General features: G+C 45.5%; 1 protein-coding gene across 1 annotated transcript in view; it reads right to left on the bottom strand.

Moving 5' to 3' along the window:
• Positions 1-25,758, bottom strand: part of Itih6 (inter-alpha-trypsin inhibitor heavy chain family member 6) — a 30,489-nt gene extending 4,731 nt beyond the window's left edge. Inside the window, 10 exon segments of the mRNA XM_040744000.1 lie at positions 718-807; positions 2,582-2,759; positions 2,761-4,634; positions 5,366-5,537; positions 7,054-7,170; positions 10,448-10,617; positions 12,956-13,203; positions 15,889-15,999; positions 24,362-24,516; positions 25,596-25,758. Of these exon segments, the coding sequence (XP_040599934.1) occupies positions 718-807; positions 2,582-2,759; positions 2,761-4,634; positions 5,366-5,537; positions 7,054-7,170; positions 10,448-10,617; positions 12,956-13,203; positions 15,889-15,999; positions 24,362-24,516; positions 25,596-25,697 (3,217 nt within the window). The 5' untranslated portion in view covers positions 25,698-25,758.

Here is a 25,758-nt window from a genome sequence, read left to right as displayed (position 1 = left end):
TTTGCTCTGTCTTGCTAAGTGATGACTTGCACTGCTCTGAGATTGTGTAGAGTCCTATCACCAAGGAGATTCTCAGGAGAGGAAGCCTCTCATCTGGAGGCGAAATGTCTCTTCTTACAAATTACTTATGCTGTAGTGTTCTGTCACAGCAGGAGAACATGGATGAAGGGGATGGGGGGCTGTCTTGCCTTTTTATTGGAAAAAATTTCATATAATACACTTTGATCTTGTTTCCCTCTCCCCAATTCCTCCCAGATCCTCCTTACCTCCCTACATACTCAACTTTATATTTTTTCTTTCAAAACAAACAAACAAGAAACAAAACAAAAAAGAAACAGAAAACACAAAAATAAAAATTAAGAAAAAGCAAGCAAAAGACCACTAAGATAAAAACTGTCCAAATGAAATATTATGAGACAAAATGTCTACAAAAACACCATTGAATTCATTCTGTGCTGGCTAACATGGACATAGGACATGGACATAGGACCTGCCCTGATGTGTGACTGATACACTCAGTGAGACTCCATTGGAGAAAACGAATTCGCCAATATGTGTTATTTTAAATTGTCCAATTTATGGTAACTTGTTACAAACTGATGGAAAATGAATACATTGCTTCTGTTCTGGGCTCCCACACTGTCAGTGAGAGCTCCAAATGACACTGAATATAAACAAAGGTTAGAGGAGTCTTTGCCAGAGGAACCCCTTGTTTACCTTTTACTAGCTCCACGGAACTTTTAGAGTCCATATCACGTTCAACTCCTTCCAGGACCCTCTCAGGATTGCCATCCCAGTGCGGACTTCCTGCCAAACACAAAGAAATAAAAGGAATCTTTTCCATCTCTGGGTCAAAGAGAAGACAGGGTCTCACTGTGCAGTCCAGGCTTGCCTCCAACTACTGATCCTAATGCTGCAGTCTCCCAAGTGCCAGGATTCTATGTGACCTCCATGTCCAATCCTTTCTTCCTTCTTATGAGGAGAGTCCTCACTGGCTACCCAAACTAACCTGCTTATGTCTATATCGTCATAGGCCCTTTCAAGCTCAGACACACTCAAATTTCTTTCCCATAGCATCTATACATTCCTCTATTCGTTCACTCACTTATTCTTCCAGGCACTGTTTAGGCATCAGGATATGTTGGTGAGAAAGACATGTGTGGTTTCTCACCTGGTGAAACATATCACAGTCAACATTGTCAATGGCAGTGAATGCTATACAAAAAAAATGCTTTCCTTCCTTGGGCTTACAAGGGAAGGAAAGGCCTAAAGTGGCCTGTGGAGGAAGGTGGGTGAGAAAGATGATCTGAGATCCAAGGCACCAGCTGAAGTTTTAGGCGCATGGGAGGGATAAGGACTATAGGAAAGGGCAGACCAGTTGCATCAGGAGAAGCAGTAGCCAGAAAGAAGCACCTGAGTGATGACTGGCGAAGGCACAATGGGAGGAGCAGGGAAGAAAGCAGGCTCTAGAGTTCAGGGGATAAATGGGAGAGTGGGAGAAGGTGAAGTCGGTGTGGTGTAGGCATACACCATGCAGGCCATAAAGAAGACTTTCAACTTCATTCCATGTGTGATGGGAAGTCCTCGAGGGGCATTATATAGGAAAGGGACATTAATTGATTTGTTTCTTTGAAAAATTTCTTGGCCTGCAAGAGGGCAAGAGGAGACTGGTTAGGAGACAAGATGAGATATTTTAGATGAAATGATAGAGTTTGTCTGATTTGTGATAGTGGCTGGGATCCTGGGAAGTCAGTGGATTTGGAAAATATAATAGAAGTGGCATTGCCAGGATGTAGAGGTAGGTGGGATATTGGGGGAAGTGAGGAACATGGTATGGCAAATTTGCCCAAATTTGTGTTCCTGTGAACTAATGCTACCCCCTAACCCTTTCTAACCCTCTCCTATAATGCAACTCAAGAAATTCTTCTTTAAAAAAATTGAATAGTGGAGTGATGAAACACATTTCTTTGGGGACCAGAATGTATGGGTTCTAGTCTCCGATTAGCTATGTGACATTAAACAAGTTGTTTAACTTCTCTGTGCTTGAGTTTCCCTGTGTATAAAATACATATATCAATAGTTTCTTATGGGGAATTAAATGTTAGATTATAAACACGATATGAATAGAAGTACCCGTACATAGGGAGATTTGAAAACTATTATTTTATAGTCTTTGGGAAGTGTAATGGCAATTGCCATTATTTTCTGTAAAAATTATATCCTTTTATTAAGTAGGTCTGTTCACAGAGCACACAACAACCAAGCAGACCTGCCCTACTTAGTGATGTTCCAATTTATAATACCACATTCCCCCGCTGCTTGGGAGTCAGCAACCATTCTCTCTTTCAGCAAGACAAATGTCAACTCCAGTTTATTCAGTTTGCTTCTGTTTAGCCTTTCCAGTCTTATCTGTCAAGGTCTTTGATTCTGTGCCTATGTACTGAGGTCTATAAATGTTAACTAGTTCAAGGTCCCAAAGCAATCAAGGAAGCTTCTGGAGCATTACGTACCTCCTCCACTCTCAGCTCTCTGTGCTCACACATCCCTTGCTCTGCCTTGGCCCCCTGCCACCAGCACTCACCATCTTTGTCAGGGGTGAGGAAGGTATAGAAGACCGGTGGGTTCAATGACTCCACGAACTTGGACTCTACCAGAGACTCTGGCAGCAGCTGGAGCTTCTCTGGGAGAAGATGAAGACTGATGGTCTCAGGGAGAGTTCTGGAAGGCAGCAAGATTGGGAGATTTTGGGGTGATGCCTCCTAGCATAGGACCAGAGCTGTTGGTTATGGCCATTATTAGAATCCCTGGCAGGGATGGTCCCAGAACTTGCCTGGTGCTCTTGGGTCCTAGCAGCGGGTCTTGCTGATGCCAGAGTCTTTCAGTGGGCAGTGGAGAGATCAGAGTAGGGGTAAAGGAAGAAGGGAGCAGTTCCCTAGGAATAGAGGTGGGCACAGTACTGCTGGGGCTTGTGGAACTCAAGAGAGAGTTTGAGAATGTGCTAAGGCTCTCAGGAACCAGTGGCCTGGGCCTGGCAGGTAGTGGGATTTGGGCATGATAGGGAACTGGGGTTCTGGACTTGGAGAGTAGTAAGCTTGTAGAAGTTTGGTGAGATGAGGCACTAGGTTTAAGAGATGAAGGAATTTCAGGAGACTTGGGCAAGTCAATCCCTGATATAGGGTGTGGTAAATTTGGGGGACTCTTGGGAGCAAGAGTCTTGGAGCTGAGGAGTAATGGGTGTTTGGGTGTCTGAAATGTAGAGATAGATTTGGGCTGTGTACGGCTTTGGAGTGGCTGTGATATGGGTTCCCCAGGTGGAGGGTATGATGGGGCATCTGGTGGAGGTTGGGCATCTGATGGAGCAGGGAGATTGGAAGGAGGAAATGGATTAAAATGTTTCATAGTGCTACCTTTGGGCTGGGCAGGGCTGACAGGATTCAGAGTTATGACGTGTGTCCTAGAATTAACAAGTGGTATCACACCAGGATCCTGGTGTGATGAAGTGGTGGGCTTCAGAGGCAACGGGACATTAGAACTTGAAGGCACAGGGGCAAGAGGTTTCATCTTTAAAGTTGGCAATGCCAGAGTACTGGAGTCTTGTGCTGGAGTTTGGGGCTTTGGTTGTACTGAAGTTGGTAGGCTATTAGAACACTGTCCCAGTTTCCCCAACTCCTTGGAGCTGGGCACCTTCTTTTTAGGGGCATTAATAGCTGAGGTTGGTTTCATGGGCCTCGATTTAGAAGAGGCCCTGAGTACCGAGGCTGGTTGAGCTGTGCCTGTACCTAGGCCAAGGCTTTTGCTGGGTGAGGGTGTGACTGTGCTTGTCTTAGGTGTAGTGGACAGCTGGCTCATAGATTCCCCATTGGTCTTCTGGAGATGCACGACAACCAGTGAGGTCAGAGGTGTGACGAAGTTGTATTCAAGGGATAGGTTGAGGGCTTTAGCAGTTAGCAGACGGCGAGTGGTAGTGTCCCGGGCTTGGAAACGTGCCTCCAGCAGTTCCCGAATAGTGACATAGGCCCACAGGCGGCGGATAAAGTGGGGCACATTGAGGGCAGGCTTCCCCAGGCAACCAAAGGCTTTCTCACTGCTGTTGGTGACTTCTTCACTATGGCGGGCCACAAGAAGCTGACCATTGGGGCCACGGGCTGCTAGGTGGATGCCCAGTTCCTGCTCACCTGGTTGCACCTTGCCAGCCACCACCAGCTCAGAGCCACAAAAATAGTTAGGGAAATAGGTCCCTGGGGAGGCCCCAACCAAGCCACCCAGATAGTTCAGGTGCACATCTGCAAGCAGAGGCTTGGAAATCTCCTCGTAGAAACCCTCTAGCTGCAGAGCTGCATCAGAGTCCTCATAGATACGTCTTGCGTCTCCCCGGTTTTCCAGGGACAAACGGCGCAGTAGCGAGAAGTCAGCATCATCCCCAAAGGCCAAGCTGAAAAGAGATACCCTGTGTCCCAACGCCCGGCGGATGTTGGAAAGGATCGCACTGGGAGTTGTCACGCCGGCTGTGGGCTCCCCATCTGTCAGGAACATGATAAGAGGAATCTGCTCCACACCACGGCCCTTTCCAGGCTCCTGGTTGCTATGGTTCAGCACTGAAGCAGCTGCCAGCAGAGCTGCGTTGATGTCTGTCCCTAATTGGGGAGCAGACTGTGAGATCACGTTCTCAGGCCATTTCTTATCCCCACCGCAGACACACTCCTACTGCACCATGCTCCCAGGCTCATCCTTCCCACTTTATCTTTTCTCATGCTGTTCCCACTGCCTATCCTTCCTAGCTCCTTCAGGCTCACCCTGATTCACCTGATAACGGAACCCACGTGTCCTTGTCTTTTATCAATCCCTGTCTCAGACCATTCTTTGATTATTTCCCAGGGTGTGTGTGTGGGGGGGCAGGATTGTTTCATTCTCTAGTCAGATGACAGCCACCCGAAGACAGCACCACCACCTTCTTGCCACAGAAAAAAAGATGACTTAGATGGCAGAGGCAGTAGATCTGGGAGAGTGAATTACTTGAGACAGGATTTAACAAAAGTCAGAACCAGGGCAAATGCTTGGAAATAAAATGTATAATATTGCCCTTAAAAGCCTTAGTGATTTTTTGTTTTTGCTCTAAGGAAGAGGAAACTGAGATCCAAAAAGAAATTTGCTAAGATACAGGGGAAATCAACCATGTTCTTTCTATCACGAGAGGGAGATAGGAGGGGAACCATTGGATGAAAAGGTATGGTTATTTATGCCCAAAGTGAAAGTGATGTTTCTGGCAGTGTGACAAATGAGAGGCATGGCAGAATGAAGAGAAGGACTTAGAAATGTCCTATATCACCACAGCCTGTGCATTTGGATAGGCAGGTATCACACTTACAGCCACTGGCTTCCATTCGACTCAGGTAGTTTTTGGCACTATGGATATTTTGGACAGTGGCCTGGATTGAGCCTTCGGCTTTCCAGATGTTAACTTTGTCAGAAAAGGAAATGATGTTGAAGTAGTCGCTGGCTTGCATGTCACTGAGGATGGTGTTCATGGCCTTTTTTGTCTGTGGGAAAGGGATGAAGAGAATTGGAGCTCCATGAACTTCAAAGACTCTTCTCACAAGACACTTCGCTCTGATTACTTTATGGTTTTAACCCTATTTGACCTCTCCTCTCTGTGAGTTGAGGATATCAGGGCAAAATGTTTGTCAGGATTTATGGTAGACTTTGAGGTACACTGTCTAACATAGAAAATAAAGTTCAGCTCTTAACTTGAAAGAGTCACATCTCAAGTGTTCAATGACCATATGTGGCTGGTGGCTATTGCACTAGATAGTACAGAATTTGAGATTATCACCAAGAAAGTTCCAATGGAGCCACACATGGTGGTACATGGCTGTAAACAGCACTTGGAATACTGCAGCTGAAGGATTGCAAGTTCTAAGTGCCTGTGAGACATAGACTGTCTCAAAAACAAAATGAATAAGCAGAAGAAAGGTCTACTGGACAGTGTCACTCCCAAGGTTCCCAGTTCTGGTCTTGCCAGAACTCTCCAGTCTGTGTGGTCAACAGTTACTGAGCATGTGAACCTGGGATGAATGACGCCAGTACTTTCAGGTTGGAGGACCGTAAGATTACAGAGATGTATGGATGGCTGCTAGGCTTTGGCATGATTTACTTCCACTCAGATCTGCTTCTGATCCTCAGCCCCCTCTGTTTCCTCCACGTTTACTTTCTCATCAGATCCGGGATAACCCATATTCCACTTCAACTGCCTAACTATGGCCTTGTGTCCTTTAGATAGCACAGCGTTTCTCCTTTATTTATTCATATCCTCAGTGATCTTTCACTTGGCCCCTTCTCTGCAAAGCACTTTCTTCACCTATATGCTTCTCTCCTTCTCACCCAGATAGTCTCTACCCCAGACAGTTCACTAACACTCTTACACAGACTATTTTCATTCTCCAGTCACAGATCCAATACTCTTTTCCCCCACGACAATGCTTAACATAGAGGTAGGTATATAGGAGATTCCATAGAAAGTAGACTGTAGGATTAGGTACCATTTACAGAACACTGTTTATATTCTAGACATTGTTGAATACTTTAGCTGAATCAGTTCATATAAGCTTTACAGAACCGTAGAGAAGAAGGCACTATCATTATACCTATTTCCAGATAAGAGCATGAGGCTCACAAAGACAGAAAAAGTCATTGGTTCAGGGTCACAAAATTAGTTTATGGAACAGAGACACACATCAAACAATGAGAGGTGTTAAGTGCGGGAAATACAGCTCAGCATGCATGAAGCCCTATATTCGATCAAAGCTTCATGGAAACTGGGCATGGTTGTGCACACCTATAATTCCAGCACTTAGAAAGTAGAGGCAAGAAAATCAAATTTCAAGGTCATCCTCAGCTACATACTGACATTGAGGGCAGCCTGGGCTATTACATGAAACCTTCATTCAGAAAAAGAGTAGCATCTGTTGAAAAACAGAAGCTTAATAACAACGTATTACACTATCAGAAGAGGAGACAGCTACAGATTTCAGAAGACTCAGGAAAAGTCCTTGTTACCTGTTGCAACTTAGTTCCAAACATGGAGCCGCTCACATCTATAACAAATACCACATTCTTCTCCACTGGCGGGAGGCCTCTGGGGGCAAAGTAATGAATAAAATAGCCACCATAGACCTGGCCGAAGAGAAGGGAGGCAAGAAGGAGGGTGAGAGCCAATGGGAATCAGGCCCCTCTCACTCTCCGGCATAACAGCCTGCTCTTTCCCTGCCAGGCCAGCTCACCCTCCCTAGCTGTGTCAGCTGGCTCAGCCTTTGTCTGCACAGCAGAAGTGAGCCTCTGCTCTTGAGACCTTCATCCCAGGCCTTGCCCAGAGCAGCAGAGGGGAGAAGGCAAGCTTGGGGCCCAGGCCTACAAGGGTCAGCATCTCGGTACTCTGTGAGTTCCTGTCCATGAGACAGCCGGACTTGCACAGGCTTGAGGGTCCCCGGGGACGTTTGTCTGGGCTCCAGGAACGGAAAGTATTGTTTTAACCTCCCTTAGCAGAGGGAGCCGGGGGCCCAGCTCATTGCTGCCAAGGGCTGGGAGCTTGCAGGGCCTCCTTCTCCTCCTAAACACTCCTTTCTGCTGTTGCTGGGCAGAGCAGGGAGGGGAGGAGGAAGCAGAGGCCAACAGAGCTGTCTGTGCAGAGGGGATTGGTTAGCACCAGGTACAGATGCCTTAGGCTGTCCTGCTGTGATTGGCTGCCGGCCCCCTGCCCCCACACTCCATCTTTCCCTCTGCAGAGCCTGAGGGCTGGGTCAGTGGAGGGAAGGGAAGGACATGGGCCTGGAGGCCCCTCAGGACCAGTGTCCTCTCCAGCCAGGAAGGCCTGAGATGCCGAGGGGTCTGGGCTGTCCTGGAGCCTACAGCTTGAGGCCTAAGGCCTAAGGGCCGAGGGCTGGCCAAGGACAGCGGTATTTGCTCCTGTGTGCCCTCAGTCACCCTGTGGGCTCCCTTCTTTTCCAGAGGAGAGGGCAGTGGGAAGAGGAAATGCTGTCCCCCTCCATCCCTGCCTCTGATTGAATTCACATGGAATGGGAGCACCGTTCCACACAATCCTGGCTGTCTGTCCCATTTTCCCTAGCTGTCTATCACTCGTCCATTCAGTCACTGTCAGGCCATGGGCAGAATCTTTGGGGCTCCTATGCACCTGGCATATACGGAGGAGGAAAGCGTGCCCACCAGTCCTGGGCTGCAGTTTCACGATCTCCAGTGGCTAGCTTACAGCCTGGGTGCAAGAAACTGCCCCGCAACCTCCCACAGCCCTTTCAGTCAAACATGCCATGCTCTCAGCCCCTGAGCACCCTGAAGTGCACCAAGTCATATGCACTTGCACAAGCCACCTTGAATGGGGGAGGGTTCACATGCCTCCTGCTGGGGGGCATTCCTTCTTGCCATGGACCCTGTCTGAGGCCCACCACCTTGTTTCTGTGTCAACTGCTCTCCCAGCATGCACCATGCTAGGTCTTCCTTAGAGGCTGGGCAAGTGTGGGCTTTCCACCCGCTGACACGACCTCTTGCTCCCAGTTGCTCTCGGCTCCCATGCAGCTTCTATATCTCTGGGAGCATCTCAAGCTAAAGACATGAGCAGCTGTGAGAGTTCCCTCAAGTAGTTCATCCCTGCTGAACCCACAGCACATGCTACACCCACCCCAGACTCATGCTTCTAACACTAAAGGCACCTAGGACAAGCGTTTCCAAATCCAGTAGATGCCTTTGGACTCTCAGCAGACGCCATCTCACAGACGCCCTTCCCACTTGTAACATCTGGGATTCTGAGACCCTGAGCCTCTGCCATCACAGGTCACCTCTTTAGAGCTCTTTCTCTGGGTCCCTTAGTCCCCCCACCCCCAGAAAGACAGCATGTGCAAGGTTTTCCAGGTCATTGCCTGCACAGGGAAAGCTCAAGGAAATATGATTCAGTGAAGGAAGCTGGTAGGGATGTGTGGCTCTGAGCAGACGCTTAGAACTTGGGTCCCGCTACCCCAGGCCTCATTTACAGTGTGATTCCCTATCTTACTGCAGTCCTTCCATCCCTGCCCCTTTGCCGCAGCCATAACTGCCATTCATATCTGTATGTGTCCCTGCCATCACTCGGCATGTGCGGTCATGCCCCCACCCCTGCCACCTGCCTTTTCCTTCACTCCAGGCAAGATGTACTAACTGTTGTCATAGGACCTTAATTGTTAGCTCTTTCAGACACACTGTCCTGACACTCCTTCCCTGGTAAGACACACACACACACACACACACACACACACACACACACACTGCTTAGCATAGCACCTGTGATAAATTTGATCTCTGGTGCCAACAGAGGTTTGTCTACATCACAACCAGCATCTACACAAGGGAGAGACTGAGAGCACGCTCCAATCCCTTCTGAGATTCCAGGGCCAGTGATTTGGGCCCTAGGCTGGAGTAGATCTGCTGGGAGGTGTGTCAAGATAGGCATAGAGGAGCAGGCTTGTCCCCAGCAGTGTATGGGGTAGATTAGAGAAAGCAACTGAGGGTGAGGTGTGGGGGGATGTAGAGGTGAGGTGTGGGGGGATGTAGAGGTGAGGTGTGGGGGGATGTAGAGGGTGAGGTGTGGGGGGATGTAGAGGTGAGGTGTGGGGGAATGTAGAGGGTGAGGTGTGGGGGGAGGTAGAGGGTGAGGTGTGGAGGGTATACAAATAGGAAGGACTTTCGAAGGCTTTCATGGTGGAGAGGTAGATGCTGAGCAGTGGAGGAAGTGGAGGGAGACACACCCAGGGCAACAGTGAGCCTGAGTTAATCATTGCTCCTGTTCTCTGTGGGAATGGCCCAGTGAGTGGTGGAGAAAGTTTCTTGGTGGCCTGGTGGCTTTCAGCAGGATGGCTTGTGTCCCAGGCCGGAGGGAGGAGGCTGGGGAAGCCTTCTGGAAAGGGACTTCCCAGTCTTTGGCCAAGCTCACCAGCAAGCCCTGACTGGGGGTGTTGGGGTCAGGTCTCCCTGCTCAGCTGGAGCACACGAGGTCCCCTCTCTCTCCATGGGTGTTGAGGATCACAGTGGACACACTTCCCGTGCAGGCAAGGGCCTCACGATGGGGACCAAGTGTTCAGAAGCCAACCACAGCAAGAAAGCCAAAGACAACAGGACAGTCAGAGAGCTGCAGAAACACTCGGCAATGCCTTGTCTACAAAATGGGCTGCTTCAGAGCTGGCTAGGGCCTGACAGGCCTGGGTGGGTTCATCCAGGCCGTTTTCAAGTCCTCCAGTGTCTCTGTGAGGTGCGTACATGCTTCCAAAGAAGTAAAGCCACTTACCTCGTCCCTGATGGCTAGCTCTCACATATCCCTGGAACACTCAGAGGGACAGCTCCTATAGCCTAGAGCATGGCCCTGGCCAGAGTGACCCTGTACCAAGAACTCTGCATCTTCGTCTCCAGGTACCTGCACGTCTCCAATGATGTCCTCCATGACCACGTCATAATGGACTGTGAAGTCGGCCATGATGCCTGAGCTGGAGAAGGCAGACTGGTCTTGCAGTGTTGGGGAGAAGGTGATGCGGACACAGGTCTCTCCCCTCTGTATCCTGCTGGATGGGGGCAAGTCACCGTCACCTGCATGGGCGTTGAGGTGGCATGGAGGGCTCAGCAGAGAGAAAAGCCATGGAGGGAGACAGTGAGAGGGGCGATGTTGGATGTTGGGGAGGGTGAGAAGTGCAATCCCTCATCTCCCAGCTGCTCCTCTAGCCTAGCATGCCCTTCCAGCTGCTCCATTGCCACTCTGTCACAAGCCCTGTGGCCATCTCTTGCCCTGCCCCACCCATCACACCCTGCCTGCCAGACCCAGCCCTCCCTCACCTCCCAGCCCTGGAGGTAGAGGGTCTGTCCTTCACTCATTACCTCCCCCTGCCTCACTTCCCACCCAACCCAGGGCCTGTCTCTGGAGGACTCTCATGTCCCCAGCTCCACCGGGAGCTCAGTGTCCTCCTCCCGAGGGTCAGCGTAGTGGGCGGTGAGGACCGAGATGGACACAGTGTCGGGGCTGGGCTCCTCTCCTGTCCTTCCTGCTGTGAGACAGGGCAGGCTAGCAGTGCTCCCCTCTGGGACACAACTGTGTGGCTCCTCTTCTCCCTCTTCCCCCTGTCACTCAGAGTCATGCCTGTGAAGGAGCCTTTTAGTGCCCCGTGAAGTCACTCATGACTTTTGCTCCTGGACATTTGCTGAACCGGCTGCAAGATCAACTCCTCTGGAATTTCAGTCCAAGACCGGTGTCCCTTTAGACACGTCTCAGTGCCTCCTTTTCTCTAGAAAATGGAGACTTGGGAATTCTGCTCCCCCCTTCTTCCTGCTACAGCTGTCAGGAAGCTTAGGGGCAAACCGAGCCCCCATGCTCTGAGGCGACTGCTCACATACATTCCCTGGGCTTCCTTCCTTCCAGGGCTCTTTGTTTTGTTTTATCCCCACAGGACTACTTCTATCCTCTGTTTTAACCTTTAAGGAGAAGGGGGAGGGAGCTGCCATTTATAGCTTGGGGCTTAAGCATGCAGGCTGCTAGATTCTGCTGGCCTGTGGGCCTAGGTCCCTGATGGTGCCCTGTGTCCCTGGGACACTTGTGCCTTTCTGTGATCTCCGTCTCCATAGGAACAGCACCGGGGTGACAGTAGCTCCTAGATCGTAGGAGGTTGTTTTAGGGATCAAATGTGAGCTTATGGGAAAAGGCCTTTGGAAGCACACCTGGACCTCATGAAATGAAGGGAACTGATAGCGTCACCATCAGTATTTGTTAGGATGCTTTGTGTCCCATGGAAGGAGGGATGGTCTCCTTCTTGCAGTGGGTCCTAGGGTGTAGCTCTGTGAGAGATTGATCACCTGCCATGAACAAGGCCCTAGGATCCTTCCTTACCTTTGTGAAAAAAGCGCTCTGTTTGTGATCTTTGGTCGTATTTGTTCTCTCTTTCATTTGCCGTGTAATCAAAGGGACCCCTAACCCTGGTGTTCCCTTTGCATATGGCCCGATATTATGGCAAAGTCAATTTTGCCTTGGAAGCCAGCTTGTACCACACACATCATGCAGTCTTTCTGGCTGGGCAGGTTCCCATCAGCCAGACCCTCTAGTGCTGAAATCCTCTCCAAGGATACCCACTTATGCTATGTAATTTACCTGTTTCTGTCTACTCAACTCTCAGGGAAGTGTTTAAATTCATTTGGTGCCCCCCCTGCTTGACTGGATATCAAGTTCACTTGAGACTGGTTAAACATGGAGATTTGTGGTCCTAACTAAAGCCTACTGAAGCAGGTTCTAGTAGAACGATGTCTTGGATTCTGTGTTTCCTTAATATCATGATTGCACTGTAGCCAGTTCTCCTACCATAATCCTACAGATGGACTTGGCTGTAAGCTTGTTATTCAAGATCCTTCTTTGTCTAACATGGCATCCTACAATCACATGTCCTGCCTTCCTTCTCTTTGAGGTCATTTAGAGGAAAGCAGGACTCATCCCCATGATCTGTGCAGCATCAACATTGTTAATACAGTACTTCATGATCCATTATATATCTGCTTGTCAAACATTAGTTCTTTTTTTGAGATAGGGTCTCACTGTTTAGACCTGGAAGTCACTGTTGTAGACTAAGCTGGACTTGGACTCCCAGAGGTACCTGCTTCTGCCTTCTGATAGCTAGGATTAAAGACATGTGCTACCATGCCTGGTCATCAATTATTTTTAGTAATTGAATCTACACTTCCAGAAGCTTCTATTTCATGCCAAGTTCATACTGCAAGAATTAGGCGGATATTGAACTCCAAATATCTTGAATTCTAAGCAAGCCCCCTTCTCTGTTTGGGGAAGGAAATTGGTATAGGGACATTATTGGAAGATTGTTCCATGGAATGTTCAAGGTTTCCATTCAAAGAATGACAATATATTTAGTATCTCATAGTACTGCCCACATACTTGTTTGGTTGTTGGTGTACACGGGGCTGATCCTCAGTGGAGGTATGTGCACATAGGCAATGCCTGTCCTTTCAGACACAGTGATTTCTACATTCAGCTTCCTCACCAACTGTCCAGGCCTCAGGCTTACCACCAACTGGTACTGGCCCTGATATCGTTGTAGAAGTTCCTCATAGGCCAGGGCAAATGTTACCTCTGTGCCTGCTGCCAGCCTAGTGGAGATTCGGAATTTTTCTGATTCCCGGTCCCTGGGTAAGAGGTAGAAATGGATGGGAAGGGTGTTAGATTTTGGAATTCCTGTGGCATAGGGGAATCATCAGATGCCATGCTTCTGCTAAGCCTCATTCTTAGGCAACTGGAGCTGATCAGGCTTCTGATTCAATTAAGTCCCAGGGCCACAGTCAATCATCCAGGCATCTACTCACCAATTTCCCTTTCCTCCTTCTTCCCCCACCTGAACCACTGTAGCTGAAAAATTATCTCAAAGGTAGCTCTCTTTCCTACAGAGCTATGGTTGATAAAAATCTGAATTGAAACAGAACAATTAAAGAGTTTTCGATTTACACAAACAATTCCTGCCTGTAAATAGTCTCTAGAATCTGCCTTGATCCTTGTGTTCAATGGAGCTTTTTAAAATAGCAACAACTTAGTTTTTAGTAGCAAAATCTAAAGCGTTCCTGTAAGATGAAACCCTCTTAGAAGCCAAGAGGAATCCATAAAAATATAATACTATACCAGATGAGTGGGACTCATTTAAGAAATAAGGGTCAATCTAGGCAAGTCTCATTTGTTAACCCAGACTGGAAAGACAAACACGGCATTTTACTTCTCACATGTGGATTCTTATTTCAAACTTTAGATATCTATGTTTAACTTGGAGTGTCTGTATAAGTCAGGAAGTCAAAAAGGGCCCATGAATGTGGGAGAGGGGTCAGAGGCCTCATAGGATGAGTAGAACATATATAGTATGAAGGAAGGGGGAATATCTGAGTCTAAAGCTTTCTCTTTTTTTTGTAGATGGGATAAAAGAATGTTCCACAGGAGGGATGATTGTTGGTCTTATTTTTGAAGAAAGGACATCATTTGAATATGAGAAGATGCTAAGGTGACCCTCAGAAGAGGGGTTTATGGTGGGAAAGCCCCAGGGGGCGCGGAGGAACCCTTCTGTGGCTGCATTTAGCCACACTGAATATGATAACTTTGGAAGGAAGCAAAGTTGATGGGAAGTGGAACCTAGAGAGCATGGGGCCCAATTAAGAGAATGGCTGAAGTAAGATTTGCTCATGGCCAGGACCCATACAAGGAAGGAGAGATCAACAGGGATCATAGTATGTGTGCTGGGAGTCTAAAGTTTTAAACACTGATGAGAGTTGAGGTATGGGGGAAATGAGGATATGGGATACATGTTAACCAAAATTAAAAGTGTATGAAAAAACTTATGGAAACCTACTACTTTACCAGCAAATTTAAAATAACATTTTAAAAAGTGGTTTTAATAGAAGTACATAGGGGCATATGTGCTTCCATAAGAGCATAGGTAGAAATGCTACTCCTAATGTGAGGTGTGGGATACCTCCTTATGAGTTATTGTTCAAAGAGGCTCCCAAAGGACCCCAACAATACAATCCATTACCACTTTCTGGGTTTCTCACCATAAAAAGATAATAAAGCCTAATTGCTAAAGATACCATAAACTTTAGTTGCAGGAAATAGATAAACCAATCTTGAATTGACCAGGAAACTTCCTTCCTGCTAGCTAGATTCCCTAGTGGCTTGCCTGGGGAGAAAATACATTAGTGTTCTTTCCCAGTGGTGTATCTAGCATACTACAGTATCAGATTACCAGGCAAGGTATGTAATAGTAGTATGACTGTTACGGGGTAACCAACTACTCTCTAATTGGATTTGAGGCATGCTTCACAAGAAGAATTTCATGCCTGGTACTGAAAACCTAGTCAAAAGTCCATGTCTGAAGAGGTCATAAAACCAAAGAAAGAACCCACTATTGCTATTTTACTAAATGGTCATATAAAGTGCTGTCCATCTTGATCAGAAAAACCTCTTTTTGCACTAAATAGTGATTATTTAAGAGACTTGTAACTGGTCAAATTGCTGAGAATAAGTGACTCAGACATCTATATCATCCCCTCTGATATTCAGGTAACATCATGGAATAGGGGGCAGAAAGAATTCAAAGGCTGAAGAATTTGAAGAAATACTATGTAACAATGTCTTCTGTATATGATATGGCTTTTGTGTTCACAAACTCATAGCAGCTGTAATCACCTGCACAAGATCAAGCCAACAAAAATCCCAGCATGAATGTGGGAAGAGCCCATAAGATCCCACTCTTTACTAAAGAGTTACTGGTGGCTTCTGTGGAGGAGCAAAAGTCATCTTTATTTGAAAGGTGTAGTTGCCCATGCTCCAGTGAATGGCCCACACCCGTTTGCATATGGGCAGCACTAATTGGACTCAGGGCATTATAAAGAACAAAAGAAGAGGATATGAAGTTGGAAGAGGGGGTATATGAGGACTTTGATAGAGTATGAGAGTTGGATATAATCAAAATGCATTGTCTACATGTATAAAACCTTCAAAGAATAAATAAAATATCACCTTAAAAATAAAAATAATAAAAGAAGAGAAAAACTCACTTGTACATAATCTTCTCCCAAAGTACCAATTATTAAACAAGATACATCTTGCTAGGAGAAGAAAGCAGAAATTAGGGAAGTAAACCCCCACTTATTAAGCATCTACTGCTATAGGCATTGATATTTACTGGCTCACATAATCTTAATGTAATCCTATGAAGTAGAAATCATTATCTTCATTTTTACAGAAGCAGAGAATGAGGTCCAGAGAGAATATCTTTCATGGTCCCACAGTTAAGATGGCTTAATCATATTTCAGACCAGATGGAGCCTTACCTGATGCCTACATGAGCAGCTGTATTTCCTTGCTGATAGGCTTTCTCATAGATTTTCTTTGCCTGGTGTTTTTCCTTGATTTCTGCAACATAGACTTTATTGCCGATGGTCCTGATGGGGCAGAAAAATAGAAGGGATAGCAAAGACAGAGAAACAAAAAACGATGACCAAAACCATAGTTCTAAATAAAAGGGAGAAGGGATGGGAGAAAAGAGAGAACAAAACTGTCATTAAGCTCCAGATTGAGTGGGAAGAAATGATGAGTGAGCAAGAGAGGGAGAGGAACATATTCTCTTGAAATCTATTTGTCAACTGGGGAAAGAGAGAGCACACAACGTATGGTAGAGCTATTGGATTTTGTGTTTCTCCAAGTGTTGAATAATGGTTGCCTTTAAACACACAAAAATATTTTTAGGTGTAACAGACCTGAACATTTTCGTTATAATTGTTGTATATTTGCTAAAACATTTATTTTTAAATAAACACATCAAGGTAAGCATGGTGGTGCAGACCTATAATCCCAGCATTCAGGAATCTGAGTCAGGAGAATCACAAATTTAAGGCCACTCTGGGCTATATAGTGAGTTCCAGGACAAGCTAGACAATTTAGTGTGATTACATCTCAAGTTACACACACACACACACACACACACACACACACACACACACACACACACACTTTAATTTAATGACTCACAGGCACTGCTGCTTGGGATAGGAATGACAAACTAAAAAAAAGGTGTGTCTTTTAAAAGAAAACACATTAGGTAAACAATATTGTGAATGGTGTGAGTGCTAATAATTGTCAGTTACACAGGCCCTAAAGGCCCTGAGGGTTAGTGTTCATAGTACCATAATGTACCTTACAAACTTCCAAAGTAGGGAAGCAACCAACACTCCTACCCACCTATGACTCCTATGAACTATAACAGTGACCAGCATGGAACAATAACCCCAATGGTGCAGTAGTACCATGAATACCTTGTTAACCAACATCTCTCTAGTTGGACTTATGATCCTCTCAACCAGAGAGAAATCATACTGGAAACCTAGCCAACTACCAGGGCTAATGAAGGAGAAGGACCTTTAGCTGTCACTTTACTGAACCAGCATAACCCTTAGCTACATTCTAAATATTTATTTTTATACTCTCATATAAGTGTAGTTCTAACCCCTAATCAAGGAAACTTGTCTGTGTAACAGAGATTACAGAAAACCACAACCAAGCAAAATGCAGAGTTGTGCAGCCCATTCCCAACTGGTACATCTACAACACAACTCCTGTGCCTAAAGCTCAGGGAGCATTACAGAAAAAGAGATGGAAAGACTGTAAGAGCCAAAGGAACATAAAGTTTGCTGTAACACTGTGTCTCCCAAAATGTCAGAGCAGGTACGCCCATGAAGTCTCAACAATATGGCTACCTAAACATGACCCCAACAAGGAAGATACCAGTAGATATTTTAACATGGGAGGAAAGATCATGAAGCCTCAACCCTATACAAAGAACTACAGGCAACTAAGGAATGCTAAGAGTGGAAGAAATGTAAAAGGTTTATTTCAGCTTACAACTCTCAGGTCATACCATCGATGAGTGAACTCAGGCCAGGAATTCAAGAAGGGTTGGATCCTGGAGGCAGTAACTGATGCAGAAGTCATGGAGGGTGCTACTTATTGGTTTGGTCCTCGTAGCTTGCTCAATCAATAGAACCCAGGATCACCAGCCGGGATGACACTACCCACAATGGGTTGGGCCTTCCCTTGCCTATCACTAATTAAGAAAATGGCCTTAGGCCTTATAGGCTTGCCTACAGGCCAATCTGATGGGGGATATTTTCTCAATAGAGATTCCCTCATCCCAGATGACTGTAACTTGTATCAAGTTGACAAAAAAATTAACCAGCACAAGTGACTCCTTGTCAGTATGATTCACAAATACATCACTATTAAACTGTAACATTTCTTTCTTGTTTATCTCCAAGCTCTCATGTTAATATTACAATATAAAACAGAACAACTTTAAAAAAATTCGAAGACTTTTTTAAAAAGCTTAACCTCTTTAAGATACCGAAAATCTCTCTGGAAATCCGAAGTCCCTAACTACGAGCTCTTGTAAAATAAAAAAGTTACATACTTCTTATCCCAAGAGGGAAGAACCAGGGCACAGCTACAATCAAAGCAAAACCAAACTCCAACAGTGTAAAAAGCCCAATGTCGGGGATTTACTCACAATCTCCTAGGCTCCAAAGTGCTTGGGCAGCTCCACTTCTCCAGCTCTGCCATCTACAGCACACATAGCTGGTCTGTGAGGCTCAGGCCATCTCCACACCACACTTTGTCACTGTCTTTGTTTTGTCATCCTGTAGTCCTGGCACCCAAATTCTGGGTGTGCACTGCAACTGAGGCTGCATCTTCACCAATGGCCTCTCCTGGCCTTTCACAGTGCCAAAGCTTAGCTGTTCTCCATGACCCTTTCACAATTTCAAAACTAGCACTATATCGGGGACTTCTACACCTTACCAAGTTCAGCTACCAGCTTGAGATGCAGTTTTGGCGTTCCTGGACCACAGCTTCTGCGCTAACCCCAAGGAAATACTTCCCACAAGATTTCACCTCAATGATGCTGGTCTCCTATTAATCACAGCTGATTTCTTGATCCTGGCTAACCAGCATTGATTGTTCCAGGAAAGCAAAGTTTTCATTTTAGTGATGCTGGTCTCTTAATAATCACAACTGATTTTTCAGCCCTAGCTGACCAGAAACCAAAGATTTCCAATTCAAAATTTTGTAAGAACAGCCAGATAAAGTCTTTGCTTCCCTAGGAAAATTGACAATCCAGGTCTCTATCATCTACATTACTCTAAGCATTCATATCTTTCATGCTAGCACAGAACAGCCTATCTAATCACTCAACAACTTTTCCAGTCCAAAGTTTCAAAATCTTTCACAGTCCTTCCCAAAACAACATGGTCAGTTCTGTCACAGCAACACTCCATGAACCTAGTACCGATTTCTGCCCTAGTTTGCTTTCTGATTTTGTGATAAACAGCATGACCAAAACAACTTGGGAACAATAAGGGTTTACTTCAGCCTAAAGCTTACAATTCACTATGAAGGGACATTAGGACAGGAACTAGAGGCAGAAACCTGGAGGCAGGATCTGATGCAGACAAAATGAAAGGCTGCTACTTATTGTCTTACTCAGTCTGCTTCCTTAATGCAACCCAGGACCACCAGCACAGGAGTGGGACCATCCATAGAGGGCTAGGTCCTTCCATATCATTCATGAATCAAGAAAATGACCCACAGACCTCCTTATAGGACAATCTGATGGAGGCATTTTCTCAGTTGAGGTTCCCTCTTCCCAGATGAGTCTAGCTTATGTCAAGTTGACAAATAACTATTCATCAAACCTACTAACTGGTCTCCCTTTTAAACTCTTGCTCTTTATAGATTGATCTCATGGCAGTAGAAACATCTATTAATCTTTTGTGTATCGACAAAGGGCCTTACTACATACTACTGGCTGCCCTGAACTAGAGCAACAGAAATCCACCCGTGTCTGCATTCAGAGTGCTGAGATTAAAGGCATTTACCATGGTGCCTGAAATATCATGTTAATCTTAAATCAAGTCACTTCATTTCTACTGCTCAAAGTCTCTGTAGCTTCCATCTCAACCGAGAATGAAAGCAAAACTCTTCACTAGGCACTTTGTACTCCAGACATTATGGCTGGCTATTATCTTTTCAACCCCATGACTTCCCATTCTTTCTGCCATTCATCCTGCTCTAGTCATGCTGTTTCTTTTCCTGCCTTCCTTCCTTCCTTCTCTCTCTCTCTTTCTTTCTCTCTTTTTCTTTCTTTCTTCTCCTTCCTTCTTCCTCTCTCCATCTTTCTTTTTCTCCTCCTCCCTCACCCTCTCTATTTTGGTAAAGCTGGGTGTGGAACTTAAGGCCTTGTACATGCTAGGTAAGCTCTATGAGACCAAACTATATACCATCAGCTATTTGAGACAGTGCTTCACCATGTAGCTTAGACTAGCCTTGAACTCACTATGTAGCATGATCCTCCTGCCTTTTTTCTCCTTCAGTTTCTTTGCTTTTTTGTTTTGTTTGAACAGGGCTCATTCTGCAGCTCAAAAAAACTTTGAACTCAATATTCTTACCTCTGTCTCTCGATAATTTTAAAAATTAAAGTTAAAATTATTTTTAACTTATACTTTAAAGAACATAAGGTGGTGCCCAGGAGATAGTTTAGCCAATAAAATGCTTACCTAGTAAGTACAAAGACCCGAGTTTAATCCCCAAAACTGAGTTTAATCCCCAAAACCCAGGCAAAAAAGACAGGGCATGCGTAGTGGGGCATTATTGGATTGCCAGCCTTGCTTACTGGTGGGTTCCAGGCCTGTGAGAGAGCTTGCCTCGTAAAAAAGGTAGATGGTGCCTGAGAGACACCTGAAGCTAACCTCTGGACTCCATAAGATATGCAAATATGCATATATACACATATACATACATACATACATACAGAAACCCCATAAAAGTTGTATGTACTAGTGAGCATTTAATGTTTGATAGCCGTATGATACATATATCCCTTGTGTAATGTCTAAAGCAAATAACCATGTATATCCTCAAGCATTTATCACTTGTGGCAAAACTTTCAAAATCCTTCTTTTAACCTTTGAAGTACAGTGCACAATTGTCATCTACACTGTACCTGTGCCTTAGAGTTTGTTGTCCCTGTCTAACAGTGATAAGATTTCCCCATCTCCCTTGACCATTTCCAGTCTTGAGAAATCATTATTCCACTCTCAAATTCTATGAAATTAACCATCTAGGTTCCATACGTGAGTGATATCATAGGGCATTTGCCTTTCCATGCCTGACATAATTCACTTAGCATAAGGACCTTCCCTTCCATCTAATTGGCAGGGTTTGAGAGTTTGGAAAAATAAGTTTATTATTTTATTTTATGTGCATGAATGTTTTGCCTACATATATGACTGCACACTATGTACACGCTTGGTACCTGAAGAAGCCAGGGAGGGTGTTGAATCCTCTGGAACTAGAGTTATAGATTCTTGTGATCTGCCATGTGGGTGCTGGCATCTCTCTAACCAAAATTTGAGGGGAGTGTTTTGTTGTTGTTTTTGTTCTACCTTAGGCTGGCCTTGAGCAACTGCACTCAGATCAAACCCAGACTAAAATCAAAGAAACAAACAAAAGAAAAAGAATAACAAAACAAAAAACCAAACAATTGTTTTGAAACCGGGTTTTGATATGTGGTCTAAGCTGGTTTGAACACCCAATATTCTAGCTACAGCCTTTTCTATGCTGCGATTAGAGATACAGAATACCACGAGCAGCCCAATTATGTTGTCACAAGTAGCAGGTCGTCATTTCTTTTTATGGTGCATTTAGGTATCCACTCATCAATTAGACCCTGAGATTGTCTGTAGTTTTAGCTGTTGTCTATAGCATTCCTTGCCCTGTTTTGAATTTGCTTAGCACATCCTTGTCTCAGAACCTTTGTAATTATTCTTCCTTTTGCCCAGAGTGTTCCTCTTCCAGGTCCTTGTAAGTCTTCACAGCACTCTCTTCAGGTCTCTGCTTAATGTCACTTGGTCTTTGATCACTCTAGACTGGTACCTCTATTCAGTCTCTGTCTCCTTTGCTCTACTTGCTACTCTTCTTTGGTAGCCCTTCTCATAGACAAACTGATGCATATTAGTTTATGTTTTTCATGTCTTAACTTCTCTAGGAGACTGTGAGCTCCTTGAGGGCAAAGAAATGGCTGCCTGCTTTGCTGCTAATGCCTTGCCCACAGTAATCATGCCATCGTTTCATAACAAGCATCCCAGGACGACAGGAAGAAAAGTCAGGCTGTGTTTCATGGAACAGGGGATCAAAGAGAAGGGAGCTATAGAAAGAAGGCTAGAGAATCCAAGGGCTTTGAATTCAAGACTCAATGAGCTCATGTTGCAGCAAGGAATGTGAAGTGTTGGATAAGTCTCAAACTGGGAAGAAATGGATGGGGTCAGAGCTACCTTTGAGCTGTGAGAAATTGGTGTCCTAGAGAACATTAATACACCTCTGTGGGAGGCAAGAACAGCTGTCTCCATTTCACAAATGGAGTAACTAGGGCACAGATAGTAGCAGCTTCCAGGAATGCTAAGGGAAGATATGCAGCTGGCAGAAGAGACTACTTAGGCAAGGAGTGTTTCAAGGCAGCTGAAACAGTATTGCTGAGGCTGGGCTGGTGTGGGGGTGGACAGAGCTGGCTGGGCCTCAAGGTCTCCTGGGGGCTGGGGTGGTAGGGTGGAGCGACTCTGGCAGTCGCACACTGGGGCCTCTGTGTGTGCTGCCTCCAGCCAGCATACTTTCCACAGAGTCTGCCCAGGAACATTTCCCCAGCTTGCTTTGCTAAATTTTTAAAAAAAATCCTTTCGGTGGTTTTTTTTCCTATTGAAACGAACCCCCATTCTGCCTATTGCTCCGTCTTTACATCAACTGTCAAACTCTCAGGTTGGCCCCCACACTTCATAACATGCCTGGGGTTTGTTTGTTTGTTTGGGGGGACTGCTTTTATTCTTGTATTTGCTTCATTTGGTCCTCTACTTGGAATGATCTTGGTTGCTTCAAGTCTTACCCACTTGGAAATCCTGCTGCAGGGAAGTCTCCTCTCATTGTTTCAGTTTTCCCCCCTTATACTGACTTCACACCAATCACCTCTTCCAACCTAGCCACTCTCCAACGTGCAGCTGAGGGTCTTGATAGCACAGCATGGGCTTAGGGTCATAAAGGTTGTTTATAGCACAAGAGCCTTCTCCCCATGAGTGGGGAGACAGTGCCCAAGCATGGGCAGAAATTCTGTTCGACTTGGACTCCCTAATCTACTAACTCTGAGAGTGTCTACACTCAAAGACAGAAGTCCCCTTTCTTTTTGTCCTTTTGAAACAGGATCTCATGTAGCTAAGGCTGGCACTGAACTTGAACACACTGTACACAGCTGAGGATGACACCCTTTAACATCAGATCTTCCTGCTTCCACCTCCCAAGTGCTTGTACGACTCTGTGTGCCACCACGGCAGTTTTATCTGGTGATGGGAACTGGATCCAAGGTTTTGGGTATACTAGGAAAATATCTGACCTAGCTACATCCCCAACTCCAGAAGCCTTTGCACAACTCACGCTATGGTGTCTGTGGACTGATGCCACCCCACTAAGCTTTCTTTTCATCTACTCCTCTTCCCTCAGTCTTCATCTCATCCATTGCCTGCCATCTAACAAAACAAAACAGAAAAAAGGCAGTCACCATTCATACTCCCACCGCAAACAGATTGTTTCTCCCTCCAGTGGGCTCTCAAATCCCACCATCATGTTCTCCCTCCATGCTGCACTACAGGGCTCTTCTCAGCTTCCAAATTTGGCTGGCTCTTCCAGCGTAGCCTTGCTTTGCTGTTGTCACCCCTTGCTCACCGCGTTGCCATATCTCTTCTCCAAGGGCCCAGCTATCTCGAAAATGGGATTTACAGCTCCCTGGGTATTCAGGGAACAAACAAAAGGGACTGGAAGAATATTAATACTCTATTTATAGAGCTTTCCATTCTCTTTGATGACTTATATGTACAACCCTTGTGATATATATTTGTTCTATGGTGTATTTAATACGTGTGGGTTCCATGCTCTTGCTTTCCCATTGGAAGCCCCTAAAAGCCTCTCTTTTCCTACCTCTCAGTTCTCATTTCTGACCACTTTTCTACCCTCTGCCTGCTGTCTACACTTCAGTACATAGAAGGACATGCACTTTCACCTCATGAGGGAACATTTGGGTCTTCATTCTTTTGCCTTAGTTTTTTAGGCTTGCTTCCATAGTGCTGGGCTAGTGAACATCTCATAATTTAAGTGTCATTTGTCCAAAGCTTTCTTCCACTGATGGGAATTCAAAACTGATCACTGTCTCCTGCTGGGCCTTGGGGTTCCCACCACTTTGCATTCAGAATTCTCCTAGAATATCTTATTTAAGTCCTGATTATTCTCTTTTTGTGTCCTCCATTAGACAGTAGACTAAGACTTAGAGACTGTGTGCAGTCCATCTTTCCATCACATCTAGCCAGAACTATGTAAATTATGCCTTCAGTATCAGGAAAAGGATTTTTCCCCCAAAAGCTAATTTTATCAAGTATTTATCATACACCAGGCACTAATGTTAGCCTAGATTTCCACATGTTTTATTTCATTTAATCCTTGCAAGTGGTTTCTAATTTTAGCCATGTTTTAAAGATGTGTAAAATAAGATTCAAAAGTTAGGTAGCTTGTCCTGAGTCCCACAGCTGCCAGAGGCAGGATTCAAACTCAAGGAATCTGATTTTTAAACTCAGCCTGTTCACTGCTCCACACTAGTGAAGGAGCAAACAGACTGAACGAATTATGCACAAATGAATGAAACACTGAGTTTGGAAGCAGACTTACATTGTGAAATTGGAGATGAAGGCAACGCGAGGTAGATCCAAGTCAAAGATGGCTTCATGGGCTTCATCATGTGGATTGGAGAGGACAGAGGTGACCAAAGTGTGTGCATAACGAGACACCACGGTGGAACGTATGGAATAGCTCGCCATCAACAACTGTGAATGCAACAGAGGTGGGTTACAGAGAGCCCTTTATGGGCCAAGATGGATAGGTACTTGGGAACTCAAGGTTCCTGAACTGGTTTCAGGGTGGAGGAGGAGAAACTGAGGCACCTGAAGGGAAAATTACCTCTGTCATACATGGACCTGCCTGAGAGTGCAGTTAGCAAATCTCAGAACTAAAGGTTTAGAGACAATCCCAAATCAAAGTACCTCTAGACAAGCACTTCTCTGATTTTAATGAACTCATATCTTGCCAAACACGGGTACTAATTTAGCAACCCTGCAGCAGGAAGAGGCTGATGTCCTCCTTGCTTCTGAATCCCCTGAAGCTGCTGCTGCTGCTGTTGGTGGTCCACAGGTTTCACTTTAGAATGAATGTAACATTTTAGCAAAGCTTTAGAGTGTAACAGAATAGATGTATTCATCAGGCCCTATACTATTACAAGGCAATATGTTAATATTTAGGTTTTTTATGATTTCAGCTATAAAGATTGAGCCTGATAAGTACAGTAATATACTGCAATCATGTTAAGTGTTCAGCATTCATGATCCTATTTAATCCTCACAGTCTGAGGAGTTAAGTTCTAGTATCTCCCACATCTTAAAGATATGCTAGCTGAGACTCAGACACTGAGGTCACCCAGCAGAAGACAGCTATCTCTCTCCAAACCTTCCCTGAAGTTATGATCCCTCTATCTCCCACAAATCATGTACATCTTTTGTTCTTAGTATGGGGAAGTGGACCATAGAGGGAATCTGGAATCAGTTGGGCGTAGGTTCAAGTTCTGGCCCTGCTGCTTCCTATGTCTTAAGCCCTGAGCCTGTGTTTCCTCCTCTCTCTAATGGGAATAAGAAGAGAGTGTGGTTTACAGGGATGCTGTGAGGACTGACTGAAACAATAACAGAGACCACTAGCACATCACCTGACTTGCACTTAGAAATCAGTAACTCTTCTCTCTGGCCCTTGCTTCTCAGCCCAGCAGAAACAGACTGAGAAACTTCTGCTCCTCCCACCCCAACGAGCTGCTTTTCTCACCACTTGCAGAACACTGTTTTCTTATGCTAGAACTGACCTTGCTGTTTGATGAGGCAGAGCCATGGGGTCCCTGGTGTGTTAGGTCTAGGAGAATGGTCAGCAAAACACTGACACGGCTGAGGCACCTCCATTCAGACATGGTGCCACTTCTGACCTGGGTCTGCTGTTCTCATCCAGAATGTCTGGCCCTGATCTCCAAG

The sequence above is a fragment of the Mesocricetus auratus genome, unplaced genomic scaffold, assembly GCF_017639785.1.
Source record: "Mesocricetus auratus isolate SY011 unplaced genomic scaffold, BCM_Maur_2.0 Super-Scaffold_100003, whole genome shotgun sequence".
Lineage (NCBI taxonomy): Eukaryota > Metazoa > Chordata > Mammalia > Rodentia > Cricetidae > Mesocricetus > Mesocricetus auratus.
The sequence above is the reverse complement of the archived record's forward strand: the minus strand, read 5'-3'. Positions and strand labels throughout refer to the sequence as shown.